This window comes from Falco cherrug, chromosome 13 (genome assembly GCF_023634085.1).
Source record: "Falco cherrug isolate bFalChe1 chromosome 13, bFalChe1.pri, whole genome shotgun sequence".
Lineage (NCBI taxonomy): Eukaryota > Metazoa > Chordata > Aves > Falconiformes > Falconidae > Falco > Falco cherrug.
Window position 1 is genome coordinate 19,886,162 of NC_073709.1, and position 17,087 is coordinate 19,903,248.

The 17,087-nt window shown below is 53.4% G+C and overlaps 1 protein-coding gene and 1 long non-coding RNA gene across 3 annotated transcripts; one reads left to right on the top strand and one right to left on the bottom strand.

The window, feature by feature from the left end:
- Nucleotides 1-733: 733 nt before the first annotated feature.
- SIX3 (SIX homeobox 3) lies at nt 734-5,581 on the bottom strand. Its single transcript, XM_055726232.1, has 2 exons — nt 4,494-5,581; nt 734-2,252 (listed from the first exon to the last, which is right to left on the bottom strand). Exons 1-2 carry the CDS (start codon nt 5,258-5,260, stop codon nt 2,060-2,062), a joined length of 960 nt encoding a protein of 319 aa, XP_055582207.1. The 5' UTR covers nt 5,261-5,581; the 3' UTR covers nt 734-2,059.
- A 2,599-nt stretch (nt 5,582-8,180) lies between these two features.
- On the top strand, nt 8,181-17,083 carry LOC129737296 (uncharacterized). Of its 2 annotated transcripts, XR_008734980.1 has the most exons (5): nt 8,230-8,859; nt 9,753-9,881; nt 10,079-10,340; nt 15,644-15,867; nt 16,864-17,083. It is a non-coding gene; the product is annotated as an uncharacterized LOC129737296 (long non-coding RNA). The 2 variants fall into 2 exon arrangements; XR_008734979.1 differs by having other exon boundaries at nt 8,181-8,859; nt 15,644-17,083.
- The last annotated feature ends 4 nt before the right edge of the window (nt 17,084-17,087 follow it).

Here is a 17,087-nt window from a genome sequence, read left to right on the forward strand (position 1 = left end):
GATCGGAAGTCCAAATTAGTTTGGAAATGGTCAAGAAATTCCAGGCACGTTTTCCCCTAAATCCCTGGTAAATTTCAAAATTATATTTTCAAGTAAAAACAAGTCTAGAATTTACCTCTCGTTAATTCATGGCTGAATAATCTGCTCGGGGCAAAGTAAAACTTTAATAAAAAAAAAAAAAAGGAAAAGAAAAAAAAAAGAAAAGAAAAAAAAAGAAAAATGCTGAAATACTGTTAGTCATGCAAATAAAGGCTTCTTTCAGCACATTACAATATACTCCGGATTCGAGGGGAGGAGCTGCAGCCTGCTTAGGGCGAGGAGTTTATGTTTTTGTTTTCATTTAAAGCTACAAAACAAATCCTGAAATGTCTTAACCGTTCTCTGGAGACACCCGGACCTGCAGACAGGCGGCCGGGGGAGCCTTTCAGCTCGGAGTGCACAAAAAAAGGACAGGGGGGCAGAGGGGGGGCGGGGGGGAGGCGGCCGGGGAAGGACTGGAGCCCGGGGCGGCGCAGGGGACCCGGAGGGACACGGCCGTGCCCCGCGTCGCCGCTGCTATTGCAGCCCGGTGTCCCCGCTGCCGCCCGTGGCCTCCCCTGTCCCCCCAGATCCTCTCCGTGGCGTCACGCCGAGCCGGGGCAGGCCGGAGCCGCGGCGGGGCAGGGCGTGGGGCGAAGCGTCCACGGGGAGGGCGTGTTTTTCCGTGGCGGACAAAAACACCAACATCGCTGGATAGATAAGAAAATGGAATACTGTATTTGATTTAGAAAGTTTGTACATATAGATAAACACGCAGTTTAAGGAAACAATAGTTTAAGCGTCCTACGTGGAGTTTAAGAAGAGACCCCCCAAAGCTGCTATGAAATACTCAAAATAGCTTTTGCATAAGATACTACAGTTGCACCCTAAGCTTTTTTTTTTCTTTTTCCTTTTTTTTTTCTATCGCTGAGGTCCCTTTTGAAAACCTAGCACGTCAGATCTTGACAGCTAAGTTTGTGCAAGGAACACCGAGTCAAGGAAAATAAAAAGGAGAGAGAGAGAGAAAAGGTGGGAGGGAGATAGATAGAGAAGGGGGAGGAAGAAAGAAAGAGTAGAGCAAATATCATATACAAGCATTTCTACACATATATTACAAACTGGGAAAATGACCGCATCATTAAGATATACATAATTCATATAAAATTTTGAAATAAAAATAAAAATCTGTTACAGTCATAACTATTCTTTTTCCACATTTATAACCAGTACCCACACAGGCAGTGACAGAAGTGTAGAAAAAAAGGTGCTTACGAATAGAATGATTGTCTGCTGAACAAAAAAACAGAAAATTGCATCTTGGCTGGACCATCACTTGGACTTAAAAAAAAAAACAACCAACAACCAAATAAACAGAGAGAAAGGGAGAGGGAGAGAGAAAGAGAGAGAAATAGGACCAACAAAAAGGCGATAAACATTTGTTATTTCCCTCTTCAAGGAGTTCCTTTTTAATTTTTTTCATTTTTTGTTTTTGTACAAATTCGATCGGAGTTTGTATTTGTTTGTCTGGTTTCTGTTTGTTTTCCTTTACTATAGAGAATATTTTTTCCCAGATATAAATTTAATTATCATCATCATGCAAGTGGGTGAAATGCGTCCATGGAAAAGCGCAAAGGAGAAATCGTGCTTGTCCTAAAAAGAATACAATTGTCACTTTTGCTTTGTTTTTTTTTTCTTTTTTTTTTCTTTTTATATATATAATAATTATTATTTCCCGCCCCACCCCCCCACCCCTCCCGCTGCAGCACCAGCGTTTGTGACTGTTGAAGTTTTAGCTCCATCTCTTGGTGGTGGTGTTGGCTGACGGTGGTGGTGGTGGATTCTCTGATCCCTGTCTGTTTGTTTGCTATTATGTTTGGGTCGGGTTTGGCCTTTTCTTTCCTCCCGGCTGTGTGTGTGCGTGCACGCGTGTGTGTGTCCTGATTCTAGGTTGCCTCGGTTTGTTTTGCTCGAGTCGGGGAGAGGGTGCTTGGCTGTTTGGATTTGGATTTTTTTTGTTTGTTTGTTTGTTTGTTTTCCGATATCATACATCACATTCCGAGTCGCTGGAGGTTACCGAGAGGATGGAGGTGCCCGTCTCGGCTCTTTCTGTCAAACTGGAGACGCTGGTGGTCGGGCTGGCCGCCGTGGACGGAGACTCGGCCGAGCTGTGTGTCGGGCAGCCGGGCTCTGCCAGCGACCGCATGCCGCTCTGTCCTATCGCCTGGTGCTGGAGCCTGCATCGCGCCGGGAGACAAAACAACAGCACAGCCCCTCTGAGACACCGGCCGCGCCGGGGCACGGCGCCCGCCCGCGCACCGCCCCGCGGCCCCGGCCCGGCCGCCGTCCCGCGGAGCCCCCGCAGCCCCGCAGGGCCGAGCCGTGCGCCCTGGCCGGGGCTCCCCCGCGCCGCCGGGGCAGGCCGCCCCGGGGTGGCACACAGCGCCAAGGCAGCTGCAGGGGTCTCAGGTGGCCGGGGGCCGGGGGCAGAAGCCGTTCCCTGCCCCGTGGTTTGGGAAAGACGGGCAGCGCCCGCCCTTCCCCCAGACGGGCCGCTCACCCCGCAGTACCGCGGGCCTAGGAGAAAAGCGTGGCCGTGCGGGCTCCCGAAACGCTTGGCCACCGCAGAAAGCTGCCACACGCCCGCTCTGAAGCGGGAAAGAATCCCGCAGGATCCGCGTTTTGTGCTCTGGCGAGTGGCTGCCCCGCTGTTTCCAGGGCACAGGGAAACGCTCCGGCCCTGCGGCGGGACCGGGGCGAGGTCCCGTCCCGTGGGCGCAGCGCGGGGATAAAATGGAAGAGGGCGATTGCGGAACACAGCGCTTCTCTCCGCTCGAAATTTAAGTCCCTTTTCCATCTGAAAGCCAAAATCAGCTTTAAAGTGCCGGTCCTTTCACCGTCAACACTCAACGGTACATTGCCGTTGAACACTATTATTTTTTTTAAAAGGCAATAAATAATTTTTAGGTTCCCTCGCGTGTTGCGAATCATCCTCTGCGCCCGTTTATTCTGCCCGAAACCCAGAGGAAGCCTGATTCAAGGAAAAGACCTAAATGCCCCTGGACTGAGCAGCCGGCCACAACCTCTAGCGCCTAGCATTGCCAGTGTGAATCAAAATACACTCTTCGCTCAACTGCTTCTCACCGGGATGTTTTTATTTAACTGCCTGCAAAGGACAGAAAAATGCAGCCGGTTTATTCCACATTTCTCATTATTTTAAGTTCTCTAATTTCAGCGTCTTTGATTTTTTACCCATTTACGATTCCTGGTGCATTCATCTGCTGTCAACAGCGCTGAGTCAACAAAAGCATCCGTAGGCAACTTCTGTTTATTTACAGTCCTAAGCTGATCTGTTCTCCATTTAATGGAAATTAAATGGCGAGGCACTTTTAGGTTGCATTTCTCCTACAGAATCTAGAATCAATAGCACCAGTGCTATAATTAGGAGGAATTTACGAGACAGCATTTACAAGAGCAAGAAGTTTTGTTTACACCCTTACAGCGGTAGCCGGACTTAAATTAAAATAAAAACAATGCGTCAAGCTAGATTAAGGGTCCATTTTCATTTGCAAAATAACTTTTACGGAGGGTGACGAAGAAAAAAAGAAAGAAAGAAAGAAGGGTGCCTCGTTTTTATCATGGCAAAGCAGAAATATATATTAAAAAAAAAAAAGACACCGAGAAGCACGCAAATAAATGCAAGCGTAAATGCACAGGAAACACACGACCGGAGGGCCAGGTCGCCATGTGGTGTAAACAGAAATGGGGATGGGGGGGAAAAAGAGGTTTCCCGATCCCTTAAAGGCTTTTTTCCCCTCTTTCTCCCAGAGCCAAACAGCTCCGGGGTCCGCGTGTGCCTGCGCCGGTCCCGCCGCGCATGCAGAGAGCACGAACAATTGGAGCGGAGCCGCCCGCTCCGCAGCAACCCCGGATCGCACAGCCCGCCTCGGCCCTTCGGCGGGCCAGGCCAGGCGCAGATCCCCACGAGCAGAAAGCAAAGCCAGAGCCCACCGACCCGGGGCCGTGGGGTTTCACGGCCGCCGCCGCCGCCGCGGCCAGGGCGCAGGGAGAGCCGGGCTCTGCCCCCGCCGCCGCCGCGCCCGCACCCACGCGCACACACACACGCGCCCGGAGCTGCCCACGCCCGCGGGGAGCCCCAGCCCGGCCCGCACCCCGGGAGCCCGTGGGGAGCCCGGGCAGGGCTTGGGGCGCGCCGGGCAACTTTGAGCCGTGCCGGCCCCCGCCGCGTCCCTGCGGCTGCCGGGAGCAGACCTACCCGCCCGGCGGGGGCACGGATTGCTCACGGTGGCGGTGATGGAGAGGAGGAGGACGAAGAGGAGGAGGAGGAGGAAAGCAGAGGCAGAGGCGCGCTGCCGGCCGGGCGGCCGCCGAGCCGCGGTGCGGAGCGCGGCCGCCCGCGGGGCCCCGCCGCCCACCTCGCCCCCCGCCCCGGAGCGGGGGCCCGCAGCCCCACTGACCTGTTCTTAGCCGCCGCCGCTCTGTCTCTTTGCCTTCGGTTTTTGAACCAGTTGCCTACTTGCGTGGGGGTGAGCCCCGTGGCCTGAGCCAGTTCCCTTTTCTTGCTGGGGTTGGGGTAAGGGTCCTGCAGGTACCACTCCCTCAGGAGGCTGCGAGTCCTCTCCTTGAAGCAGTGCGTCTTCTGCTCGCCATCCCAAATGGTCCTGGGCAGCGGAAACTTCTTCCTCACCCTGTATTTATCAACCGGCCCCAGCGGGCGACCCCTTAGCTTCTCGGCCTCCTGGTAGTGCGCTTCGAGCCACATGGCCTGCAACTTGCCGTGGGACTCCTTGGTGAATTTGTGGTTCTCCAGGATGTGGTAGAGGTCTCGGAAGTTGCCCGTGTGGAAGGCCACCACTGCCCGGGCGCGGAGGATGGACTCGTGCTTGTTGATGGCCTCGCATGCCCCCGGCGCCACCGGCAGCGACCAGAGGAACCTCCCCAGCCTCTCTATGTCTCCAGTCTCCTCCAGCGTCTCGCAGACGCTGGCCACTTGCTCCGGGGAGAAGTTGAGTGTGGGCAGCTGAAACATTGACAACTCTTCGTGGGGTGCCCGGGAGCTGCCGCCTCCACCGCCGCCGGCACCGGGGCTGCAGCCCGAGCCGCTGCCGCTGCCGCCGCCGCCGCCGCCGCTGGCGAGAAGGAGGGAGCGGTGGTGCGGGTCGGCGGCGAAGTTTGGCAAGAAGAAATGGGTGGGATAAAGCTCTAGCGGGGACCTGAACACCATGGGATGACCGGGGAGAGGGGAAGATAAATCAAGGAGAAAAGAAAGAAAGGGAGGAAGAAGGGAGGAAAGGGCACACGCACCGCGCACGCATCCACACCCGCACACGCACACACAGCCACATAGAGGCACGGGGGCACACACACTCACATGCACACGCGGGCACACGCACACGCGCTCACGCACACACACACACGCACACGCACTCACACACACCCGGCCCCGCGCCGCCGCCGAGTCAGGATTCAGTGATTCAACAGCAATCGCCCTAATGACAACAGCCTCATAATATCTCCCCTAAATCCACAGTGAGTGCAGCGCTGAAACATTTTGTTTCGCTTTTCTATTGGTCTCCTGAGTGTCGTTGTGGCGTTGCCATGGCAGCCCCTGCCAATCACTGTCAGCCCTGCCAATCATTACGGAGTACGTAAGGAAGGTTTTTACCACTTCACCCAAATGCGCGGGGGGGGAGGGAAGCGGGGCGGTTGGTGGAAAAGCCTGGTTTGTGGTTTCTTTTTTTTTTTTTCTTCTTAATCTTTGCAACTCCTAATCTCAGCACTTCCCCTTCTCCCTGTCTCTCCCCCCTCCCTCTCCACACCCCTCCTAAATAAGGGATCAAATAATGCGAAAAGCAGTGTGCACATATTTGTTGAATGGGATGAGCAATTAGAGGGTGGAATATTATTGTGATCTTAACGAGCCTCGTTAAAGCTAAAGGAGATATGGGGGAAAAGTAAATGGGCCAGGCTGGGATACACGTTCGGATAAAGGGCTCCTAACTGAGACAATTTACACATGATTTGCACGTAGTTTCACTTCATTCTGCCTATCTGAGCACTAATAGTGCCGGGGAAGAAAAGAAAGATGAGATCATTAGACCCATCCTCACGCCGGTGACCCTCCCAGAAGCAGGCACATACAGTACAGGCTGGGTTCAGCCCTGGTTCCCTGAAGAGTCTCTCTCCTCTCCTCCCCTCTCCTGCTCCCAGCCTCTCTCCGCGGAAGGAGGGATCCGCCGCCCGCGGAGTTCCGCGGAGGCTCGGCCGAGCGCCGCGCAGGGCGCCCAGCCCGGACCCGCTCCGGCAGTTCCGCTCCGCGCCCGGCTCCGCGCCCCGCTCCGCGCCCAGCTCCGGCGGCGCCCCGCTCGCTGCCTCCCCCGTCCCACGCCTGGCTTCCCCCGCCCTCCAGCTCCTTCTCGCCTTCCCTTTCCCTCTCCTTTCTCTTCCCTCTCTCCACTTTATTTTTCTTTCCTTCTGGCTTTCCTCCTCCCACTCTCCTCACCTCCTCTCGCCCCTTCCTTTCTCCGGAGCCCGGCGACCTTGCAAGGGTGGTCCTCACCCCCAAACCCGCTGAGGTTTTACACCGCACCTCTCCTTTTCCCCGCAATTTCTGCCCCGAACATGCAGGGCTTCTGTGCGGGGAGGAGGAAAGGGAGGAGAGCAAAAGTGGGTTTGAACCCAGAAACCCAGATTTTTATTTTTTTTTTTTTTAAATTGGGAGCAAGGAAAATCTCTGTGGTGGTTTGAGTCCATCCCTCAGTCAGACCTAACTGGGTCGCCAGACCTTGCTACCATGCAACTATATTTATTATTAGGTATGTTGCTTTTAAGAAGATTTAATCAGCATCTTGAGCTGGTAACTCTTTTGTTTAGTTTCTGTAGCTATGGAAGTGTGATTTACAGAGATTTGTACGGGTCATGGACATCTTTCCAGACTTACTGTGTATATTTAGACAGGACTTTGCTTGGTGTTAAAAAGTGTATATTTTGAATAGGTTCACACACAGTAGCAAACAATACCGACATTGTAAAGGCATGTACAACGAGTATTGAAACGCAGCATCCAGACTTCAACTAATCTGCCCTCAATAAAGCTGAAATAATTATCCTAAGCCGCCTTTCTAGAAGAAAAATCATTGAGGAATTCAAAACTTTTTTAAAGATCTTTTCTGCATTCCGATGGAGATCGAGGGGTGAGGCTTGGAGCCCAAACTACTTTCAGACATCAATGGAGGGAAAGAGAGAGGGGGGAGAGAGATATTACAATTAAAATGTGAAAACATAGCGTGACTTGCCCTATCCGAAGGATAGTAATAATACTGCTATGGGTGGTAGAAGTTCTTTAGCAGGGCTCCAAACTGGTTGTGATCCTTTCACAGCGCACTCCTCGTGAAATAATTCCAAGTGGCAGATGAATAGGTCCAGTTGGAAGAGCTGCTGGACTGGAAGAAGCTCGCTGTATTACACATTCATCTGATTTCCACTAAACTGTCATCGGTGTGCTACATGGCTTCATAGTCTTAATGGAAATAACTCGCCCTCTTAATTTTTAGTGATCTGCTTAAACACTTCTGTTAACAGACTTGGGGAAAAGTTCTTTTTTCCCCTCCCTCCCTCCCTGGCTCATATTTCCAGTTGCACAGCTAAGGAGGGAAGGAGACTTCTCAGCCCCTCTACAAATCGACTTGGAGGTATTAATTGGACAACAATATGTTTAGCCAAAGATTTTAATACACATACACACAAAATCTTTTTCTTTGTAATCCTTTCCTTTTATGTAAAGGATTACAGAGGGGAGGGTGGGGGGAATTCCTGCGGGAGTTTCTTAATATTTGATTCCATTTTTCTTCAAGCTGCAAATTAAACTACCTTAAAATGTATTTCCAGAATAATAACAAAACCGGCTTTTTTTTTTTTTTTTTTTTTTTTTTAATCTCCCAGACTATCATACACTGGTCGTTTGCCTGTAGGTTGCATCCCTCTGTTAGAATTCCTGGTGAACCTTTCAGAGCTTCAATATATAGTCTTTCTTTCTTTCTTTCTCTCTCTCTCCCCTCTCTCCCCCCCTTTCTCTCTTTTCCCCAGACATAAGAAACATACAACTGCATTTCTGGTGCAAACGTCTTCCAAAATACCCTTCTGTAGGGCATTTCAATGCACGTCTGCTCTGCGTGCGTGCCTGTGTGTTCAAAGCCCAGCAAACCCACAACCCTGATGTGCCTCTCAGCTGATGCCAAGGGCTCCCTGCAGCCCGCGCTCCTCCCTGCGCCCGCGGACGCCCAGCGCAGGGCTCTGCCAGCCGGCAGCCCCGGCAGGGACGGAGCCAGCATCCCAAAACGGTCGCCTCTGCTCCCGCGGCTCGCCGGCGCGGGTCACGGAGGCGCGGTGGTCGTTAGCCAGACCTCGGGGAGCGGAGCCGGTGCTCGCCCAGCCCGGCCGGGGATTCAGCGCTCCCCTAAGCCTGTTAGGGACACACTCTCATGTCCTGAAATGTGCAAGCAGATAATTGTTGGCGCTCCAGCTTTGTGTGAGGAGGCCAGGGTGTAAATGGCTTTTAATGACTGCAGCTGCTGGCTGCAAACTGTCAATGGGATCGGCTAATGCCGAGCCCGGACCAGCCGGGCGCCGAGCCGCAGCCGGGCGGGCGCAGCGGCGGCAGCGCGCAGCGGCGCGGAGCGGGCGCGGAGGGGCGCGCGGGGCAGCGCGGAGCCGCGCGCGCAGCGGGATGCGGGGCCGGGCGCGGCCGGCGGCAGCGGGAGCGCGGCGGCGGCCGGGGCCGGACGGAGGCTGCCCTCTCGGCTGGGAAAATCCTTTCCGGATCCTGTAAGTTTGTTACGGGCAGGCGGAGGTCCCGCGGGGGAGCCCCCCGGGGGTGCGCTGCCGCGGTCCCCCCCGCCCTTCCTCACCCCCGCGCTGGGGCTTGGGGGTCCGGGGCGGTGGCAGGCGGGGTCCCCCCCCTCGCTACCGACAGCCGTCTTCCCCGGGCTGGGGAGCCTGCCGTCCGTTTCCAGTCAATCTTGCTTGATCCCACACGATTCATTGTTTCAGCTGCTAGAATGACATGTGGCTCTGCAGGGCAGGGGAGCAGCTCCCCCCCCCCCCCCCCCCCCCGCCCCCCCCAAACCTCCCCCTAAATAAACCAGGACAAGCCGGTGCTCTCTTCTGGAGGGAGCCCTGCGAAGTTGTGTGCGTGTGTGTGCGTGTGTGTGTGTCGGGCTGCCAACCTGGAGGACTTTTCCGGGCAGAGGAAGGGAAGCAGAGAGGAAAGCTCTTTTATTTCACTGCTTGTTTTGATGGTCGCTCCCAGGAGGCTGAGATTTTCTGCTGCCTAGTTAGTGCCCCTTAATCCTGACTCGGGAGTGACTCAGTCGACGCTTGCAAGGGCTGATTATTTTTTTATCGGGGGAGACAGGGGTTCAGATGGGGCTGGGGCGTTGCGGTCGAGGTACCGACGAGCGGAAAATGCAGCACCGCGGCCACGGCGAGGGGGAAGGCGATGGGGGGAGAGAGGGAGAGCCCGGGGCAGGTAAAGGAGAGCCCATCGTGTTGGTCTTCTTAGGCTTATTATTATTATTATTACTATTTAATTGAAACTTTGTCAGTCTTCACTGGCAAGGGCTGACAATTTTGCACTGATGCTGTCTTTACAAACACAGCTATCCTCCTCCTCCCTTCCCTCTTTCCCTCTCTCTTTCTTCCTCTCCTTCTTCTTCTAGTCACGATTTCCCGAGATACATGGACGCGTATTTGATGGGTGTATGAGATGTGGCCCATGCGGCTCCTGTAATGCAGCCCTGTCGATGCCATGTGTGCTGTACCGGTCGTGCTAAGGAACAAGTGGGCAAGTGATATTTTTTTTAACGGTTTGGATTGGATTAAGGAGACGAGGGGAGTATTTTATTACTGGTCCAAAAAGTGGTCCAGCTTCTAAGTCAAACTTTTGGGCACCCCCCCTCCCCACTTTATTTTGCATAAACACAGAGGTTGGAGGACGAAAACATGAGTGGTTTTTTGATTATTTTTTTGTTGTTGTTAAAGGAAGGAGAAAAAGAGTGCGGCTTGCCTCCGTGGCGAGATGCCGGCTTGGGAAGCAGCAAACTTTCCCGAGGAGGCGATGGAGGCTCAGCCGCCGGGCTGGGCTGCTTCCCCGCATCCCTCTGGATCTGCTGGCAGCTCCCGTCAGCCGAAAGTTACCTGCCCTGTAGCAGCAGTAGCAGCAGCCGTGCAGTCGCTTGCTCCTGAATTAAACACAACTCCTAATGATGTAGCATTATCAACAAGGGACACTTGATTGACTGATCTAGGTATGATATATGTGCTGGGCGTCTAAATTAAATATTAAGTGAAATACTTAGCTCTAATTAGAAATCGTAACCTAGCAATGAAAACTTGAAGAAACAAATTGCGGGGGGAGGAGGGGACAGCCTTTAAACGCGGCAGCGAGGGAAGTAGCGGTGATGTGTACAGAGGCTGACATATTAGCAACAAGCAGCAACTTTGAAATGATTGACGTATCATTAAAGCCATCAGGCTGATTTTAATAATTCTTCTTCAAGAAAAAAAAAAAAAAGGAGAGAAAAAGAAAAAAGCGTGGTATCCTGCATACAAGTTACTTATTTATCAGCGAATTAAAGCCCGGAGAAACATAATTAGACCGGGGGAAAACGAGGGAAGGCGGGAGGAAATCTGTCGACGAATTTAACAAACAAATGTCCAAAAAGCAGCTACCATCCAGCTCGGGGCTTCTCCGGGAGATGGAGATGTCAGAGCTAGATGCCTTCTCCCCCGAGTGTGCCTTCCCAAGGTAAACAAGCACACAGTTGCCTCAACTTTCTCCTTTAGTACAAAGTTCCTGGTGCGACGGAAAATTTGAATATTTTATCAGTCTCTTGTAGTGACCCTCATTAGGTGGGCATCCTGCTAAGGCCCTGGCGTTACAAGAAAGCTGCCCAATCAGAGCATTTGCACGCCTTGTTAGCGATGGTTAATGAAGCTTCCCCATGCACTCAAAGAAAGGCCCCCTCGATGTAGATTTACCTTATGTCAACTCGTTACTTCTAATGAATCGCATCAAAATTCTTCCCTGAATGGGGCCGAGGCGCCCGGACCGGGATCCCCTCCCCGCCCGGCGGAGCCCACCCCTGCCACCGCCGGCACTTTAGCGGAGCATCCGAGACCGAGGTGACCAGGCGCAGTTCGGTGGCGGGCGGGGGGGAAGAGGCCGAGGGAGGGGACGGAGCGTGCGGCCGGCAGCGGCGGGGGCTCCGCAGTCCCGGGGGGGGGGGGCCACAGCCCGGCCCCGGCTCCCGGCGAGGGCAGCGGCTGCGGAGGCTTTGCCGCTGGCAGGTAGAGGTTTGCTCTTCGCCTCCAATTTCCAGCCCCCCACATCCCCTCCAACCCCCCACCTCCCCGTCCCTCCGGGCTAGCATTTTAAAATCAATTAGTATTTTCAATTCTTGAGGTGAATTATTCAAACAAATGTTTGGGAGACCCTGAGGGAGAATTTGGCCGTGACAAAAGGTTTGATTAGCTTTATTTCCCCCCAAAAGCAACAAAGGCGGCAGGGCTGCGAGAACAATCCGCTACATCAGGGCATGTTCAATTAAATGAAAGTCATTAGCTTCGCCGTGAAAGCACTACCTTTAAAATCAGATGGGGCGGGCGGGAAGAGGGGGGGTACTCTGATAATTGTGGCAGGAGGATTTAACACTCCCCCTCCCCCTATGCACACAAAGCCCTCCAAAAAGGAGAAGAAGAAGGCAGAGAGAGAGGGGGTAAAAAACCCCAACCCAACACCTCACCCTTTGGAAATTTGTGCTCAGTCTAAACAATAGGAAGCCCATAATGCAGATTATAACACTCACTGACTCGAATCCATTATCTGCCTTCCACACTGTCTATATATTGATTTCCGTATACTTTCTATTGCTCTCAATGACTGAGCAAAGCTCCGGTTAAGAGCCCGCGACACACAGGAGCACTGCTTGAACTACATCTCACCATTACGAGCCGGAGCCGGTTGTAAACACGAAATGCTCCCACTTTCCCCGTGTAGCTGTGATCAAGCACACGACACCCCCCACCCCCCCGCCCCAACTCTCTCCCCCCCTCCCCCCCCGCCCCAAAGAAGCGGGCGGCCGGGCAGACCCGGGGCTCTGCCCGGGGGCCCCCTCCCGCCGCGGGACCCCCCCGCTGAGGCACGTCTAGGTGCGCTCGCCCGTGTCGGCGGGAGAAATCCTGGGGCCGGTGCCCGGTTCGCCCCGTCCCGAGCGCGCCGGAGCCGCCTGCGGGGAAGGGGGTCTGGGTGCCCCGCGGCCCGGGGGGCGCAGAGCGGGCAGAGCCGGGGAGCTGAGCTCCCCGCCCGTGGCCCTCCGCCCGCAGCCCCTCTCCCCGGCCCTGAGCTCTAAAGGAGGGATGACGGTTGTTTCTCTAACTCTGAGACCCAGCAGAGCAGAACTTTTCAAAGGCAGGATCCTCCGGACGGTAAGTTTGATATTTAGATTAAGATCACTTCCTCAGGGGCTCTTGTGGAGTGTGTGTGTGTGGGAGAGAGAGACAGGAGGGGAGGGAGAGAGCTCAGCCGAAAACGGCCACAAAAGAGAGCGAGGAGACCGCCAAGAGCACAACCTGATTTGGGGGGCAGCGCTTTCGAAGGGAGGTGCGGGGGGCGCGGGGGGCCGCCGGGGCTGAGCCCCCGGAGTGCAGCGAGGTGCCCCTGCCTCCCCGTAACCTCCCCCTGCAGGGCACCGCTCAGGCGGAGGGGAAGGAGGCATCGAGAGGGTTAAAGTGCCCGGAGAGCAGCAGAAATTTGGAAGCGAGTGTGTGTGTTGGGGGGAGGGGGAGTAAAGCGGTAATTTTGCTGCTATAAGGACCCCAAACAATCCACTCGGAACCTGCATAGATCGGGGAGATCCGGGAGAACGTCTTAAGATGGTCACCTCTCCCCCCACCCCCCGTCATCCCCTTCCTTTACTTTAATGAAGATTGTTAATTTGTTTCCAGGCAGTGCGCCGGGCTGATAAGTCCTCCCTAGCTAATATGTTAAAGTTTAAATACCAGCAGGTGCAAATTCGCTCTACTTAAGGCTATAAAAATAATGCCTAAATTCAAGAGCACAAGAAGTTGGCCTTTGTATTGTGATTTATAAAAGGGAAATTGCGCTATACATAGCCAAGTATTTACCAAAAAAAACCCCAACCCCCAAAGCCCTGAAAGTGCTAAATTCTTCTTAATGATGCCGAAGGTGAAGTTGTTTCATATTGGACAAAATGGGCATTATTCTTTGTCATGTAAATCACCCTTCACTTGACCTCAGGTTAGAGGATAATGTTCATTCTTGGTTCACACTAAAACTTATTTAAATCAGAGAGCTGAAGAATCATTTCACAAAATCCGCGTAGTAAAGTGGACTTAGGGATCTTCATTCAAAAAACATGGGTTAGGAACGTGTACTAAAAAAAAAATTTGATATTTGATGCTAAACTCCAGGATTAGGAGGTTTTTTATTTAATAAAGTTATGCTCCTTGGATTTCCTGAGAAATATGTATATAATTTCGCATAACAAGATTAAAAGAAAGGAAAAGATATGAATCAAAGGAGCTATAGATACACAAAAGACCTCCAAGTAACAATTACTGTAATACACATTTTAAAATGGGAAAAGAAATGAAAAGATATTTAACAATTGGGTAAAACAGAAATGAAGGTTTGATAAAGAAGATGCAGCTTGCGGTGCTATTTCATTCGAGAAATATACTTTTGGCGTGGAGTGACAGGATATGTTATTTTGACACAAAATGAAAGCGTTACCGCAGATATAGAGACATAGATACATACGAAGACAGCTGTATACACTCATTTATAAATTAGTGGGTGCACGTGGAAGGAAATCTGAGCGTCTCCACTTTCCAAAGCGAAGCTGAAAAATATCCCATAGGTGAGGCGCTGGGCTGAGATAGGTTTAGTATTGAAGTGCTAGAGATTATTGGAAATCAAATAAAAATTCGACACGCACTGACCCATTAGAGGATTTAGCGGCGAGGAGGGAGAGATTTTCCAGGGCTTTTGTTGCTAATGTTTCAATGCTAGGCGCTAACTTTAAGAAAAGTGTCAGTAGAATAACAAATTGAGGGCATGAAAGGCCATGGAGAGAAAGCAAGCAAGGATGCTCTTGACTTCTTAGCAGTTGCTTAGAAAGGATCTCGAGCTTAATATGGGGACTCAATCAGCGGAGAGCACAAAGCTGGGGAAAGGGGGAGAGGAAAGTTGGGCTCAGCACGTGCACTTTGGTCAAGTCGCTCGAGTGAGCACCGGAGGGGGAGCTGCGGGCGCGGAGCATCCCCCCGGCTTCACCCCCGCCCCCGCTCCCGGCACCGGCACCGGCCGGCCGCGGGCACCGTCCGCCCGCCGCCACCGCCCACTGTCCGGCCCGGGGCCGCCGCCGCGGCTGAGGGTGCCGGGGAGCACCGGGGGCCGCGTTGGACGGGGCCCCCCCTTGAGCCAGTGCGGGGGCGTGGGGAGAAGCCGCCTGGCTCGGGCCGGGCTGCCCCGGCGCTGCAGCAGCCAGGCAGCCGCCGCCGTGGGGGACTAGGTAGAGCGCAGTTTGCCCCTTCACCGCAGCGCCAGCAGCAGGTTTTGTTGCAAGGCTCCGTTATCAAACTCGGTCTTTCCGTGAGCAACAGCCGATTTTACAGCCCGTCTGTAAAGATTTTTAACAGCTTAGCGAATATCACAGATAAGGGAAATCTGGAAGATGCTCCCAGGACATCAGACCTTAATGGGCTCCTTCAGCGGCGGATGGAGCTCCATTCTGTTCCCTGTGCGTATTATACTGCAGACAGCATTCGATATATACTCTATTTAATCTTGCTCTGTGACAGAGCTGTTTAAGTGTATACCATGCCTACATTCTTTGTATCAAGACCAAAAGGATGCATTGTTGAAAGAAAACTATTCAAAATCTTTCATCTGATAGAAACGATCCAGCAACTGTGAGGCAGCTACAGCACAATGGTTCTGTCTGCATAATAGGTATCTCATAAAAATACAGCGTGTCATTGCAACAAAAAGTTAAAAGTCTTAAATGTATCCATCTTATATATTGCATGAAGTCAATAATATTCTAACCTTGCCTGCACCCCGCCATTAAATGGTACACGGCACTTTAAAATCGAGGGCATTGTGATTGAAATCACAGTCTCTAGCAGAGAAACAGGGGAGGAAGGTAAGTTAAGCGAGGACCATTACGGATGTAATGACCTCAGGGTAAATATTCATTAGGAAGAGGAGATTCCTCTTCTAATACCCAGTCTATTTTCTTTGGAATGCAATATCACGGAACCTAATGTAGTAGCAAGATCCAAGATTTAAAAGGGGATTATTGCCAAGTATGGTGGGTCGAGTTTGGGGGATGTATTTCCAGACACTTTCCTCAAGTGGGACGCAAATGCCAAGGATAGATTTTGAGGAAGAAAAAAAAGTAAATCACCTTTCTCATTTTGTTCGGGCAGCTAGAGAAGCTTGTTCCTTGCTTAGCCCTCGGTAGGAGAAAGCAGAGAACATTTCAACAGCGCCGTTAGCAGCCCTGCCTCTCTCTTCCTTTGGTAGGTGCATCAGCCGGCGGGCAGGGAGCCCGCACGCCGCTCCGGGGACAGGGTTTGCCTCCTGAACGACACTCCCGCTTCCGAAGAACAGTAGCTCCGACCTCCAAACTAACTGAGACTGCTGCTCCAAAGTAGCTGCGAACAGCACTCCCGTGTCTTAACAGGGTCACATAGGAGATTGGAGCCTTTTAATTTCCAGGCACAAGGAATTACTCCCTCGGAGACCCGGTTTGTTTGGGGATTTTGGGGGTGTGTGTTTTGGTGTGTTCCCCCCCCCCTCCCCCCCGATAGAAAGGGAAGCTGGGTACGTCTCCCTTAAGCACACAGAAGGATAAAGGTGTTGAAAAAAGCCAAGCCGGGGCACATCTGGCTGTGGGAGCCGGCCTCGTGCTGCGGGCCGCTGTTGTCCCCGGCGGGGGCTGCGGGGGCTGCCGCCGGCCCGGCCCGGCCCGCGCCCTCGCCCTGTGCGGCATCCAGCGGGCGCGTCGCCTGGGGTGACCTTCAGGGAGCACGTTTCCACTGCCAAACATCGAGAAAAGTGCTTCTCTCGCTCGCAGGCGCCATATTAATGCCGGGAGCTGGGGCTGGGGCGGGGGGAGGGCGGTTTCGTAGTTGCTTTAGGTTTACGCCGTTGTTAATTCAGACTGGACGAGCTCTCCACGGCTCTGTAAAAAGAAAAAGTACTTCGGCATTCTCCCCCCGCCCCCCCGTTTCCACTCGCCCCGAGGGGTTGAGCTTTGTAATACTGATCCTTGCTCTGGGACGCTATGGAGCATCCTCCCTCTCCCCGCCCGGTGGGGAAGGGGGTGGTGGGGGCGACCCTCGGGAGCGCGGGGTGCCATGGGGTCCCGGCCCAGGGCCCGGACACCCACCTTGCGGGGGGCCCCAGGCAGTGCCTGAGACCCCCCGGGTCTCCCCCATCCTGCTGCGCACCGGGGCGGGGTGGGAAGGCTCCCCAAGCTCCCCTTCCTCCGCGTACCCCTCATTTGCGCTGGGAAGGCTGTGAGCAGCAAAATAAGAGAACACCCCCCATCTCCCATCTCCCCCCATGGAAAGTGATTCCTTAAGCTGTGGGTCTGCACTATGCTGAGCTCTCCGCGCCCCCAACTCGCGCTGGGACTTGCTGCTTAGTCAACCGCGCTGCTTCATCTTTTCCCATTATTCGTTTTTTTCTGTTAGTTTGTGGTTTGTTTGTTTGTTTTTTTAATGCGAATAAAATCCCAGCTTTTGCAGATGGGCAGAAGTGGACGAAGCAACACCGCGATCGCGGCGGGGACAAGGAGAAGTCGGACAGAGCCGCTCCTCCCCGGGGCCGCAGGGCCGGGGGCGTCCTAAAGGTTCAAGTCCCCCTCAGGATTTCGGAACAAAGGCAGCCCAGCCCAGCTCCGCCACGCACAAAGCTCCATTGTAATCTTGGGCTCACACACCACCCCCCCCACCCCCCCCAC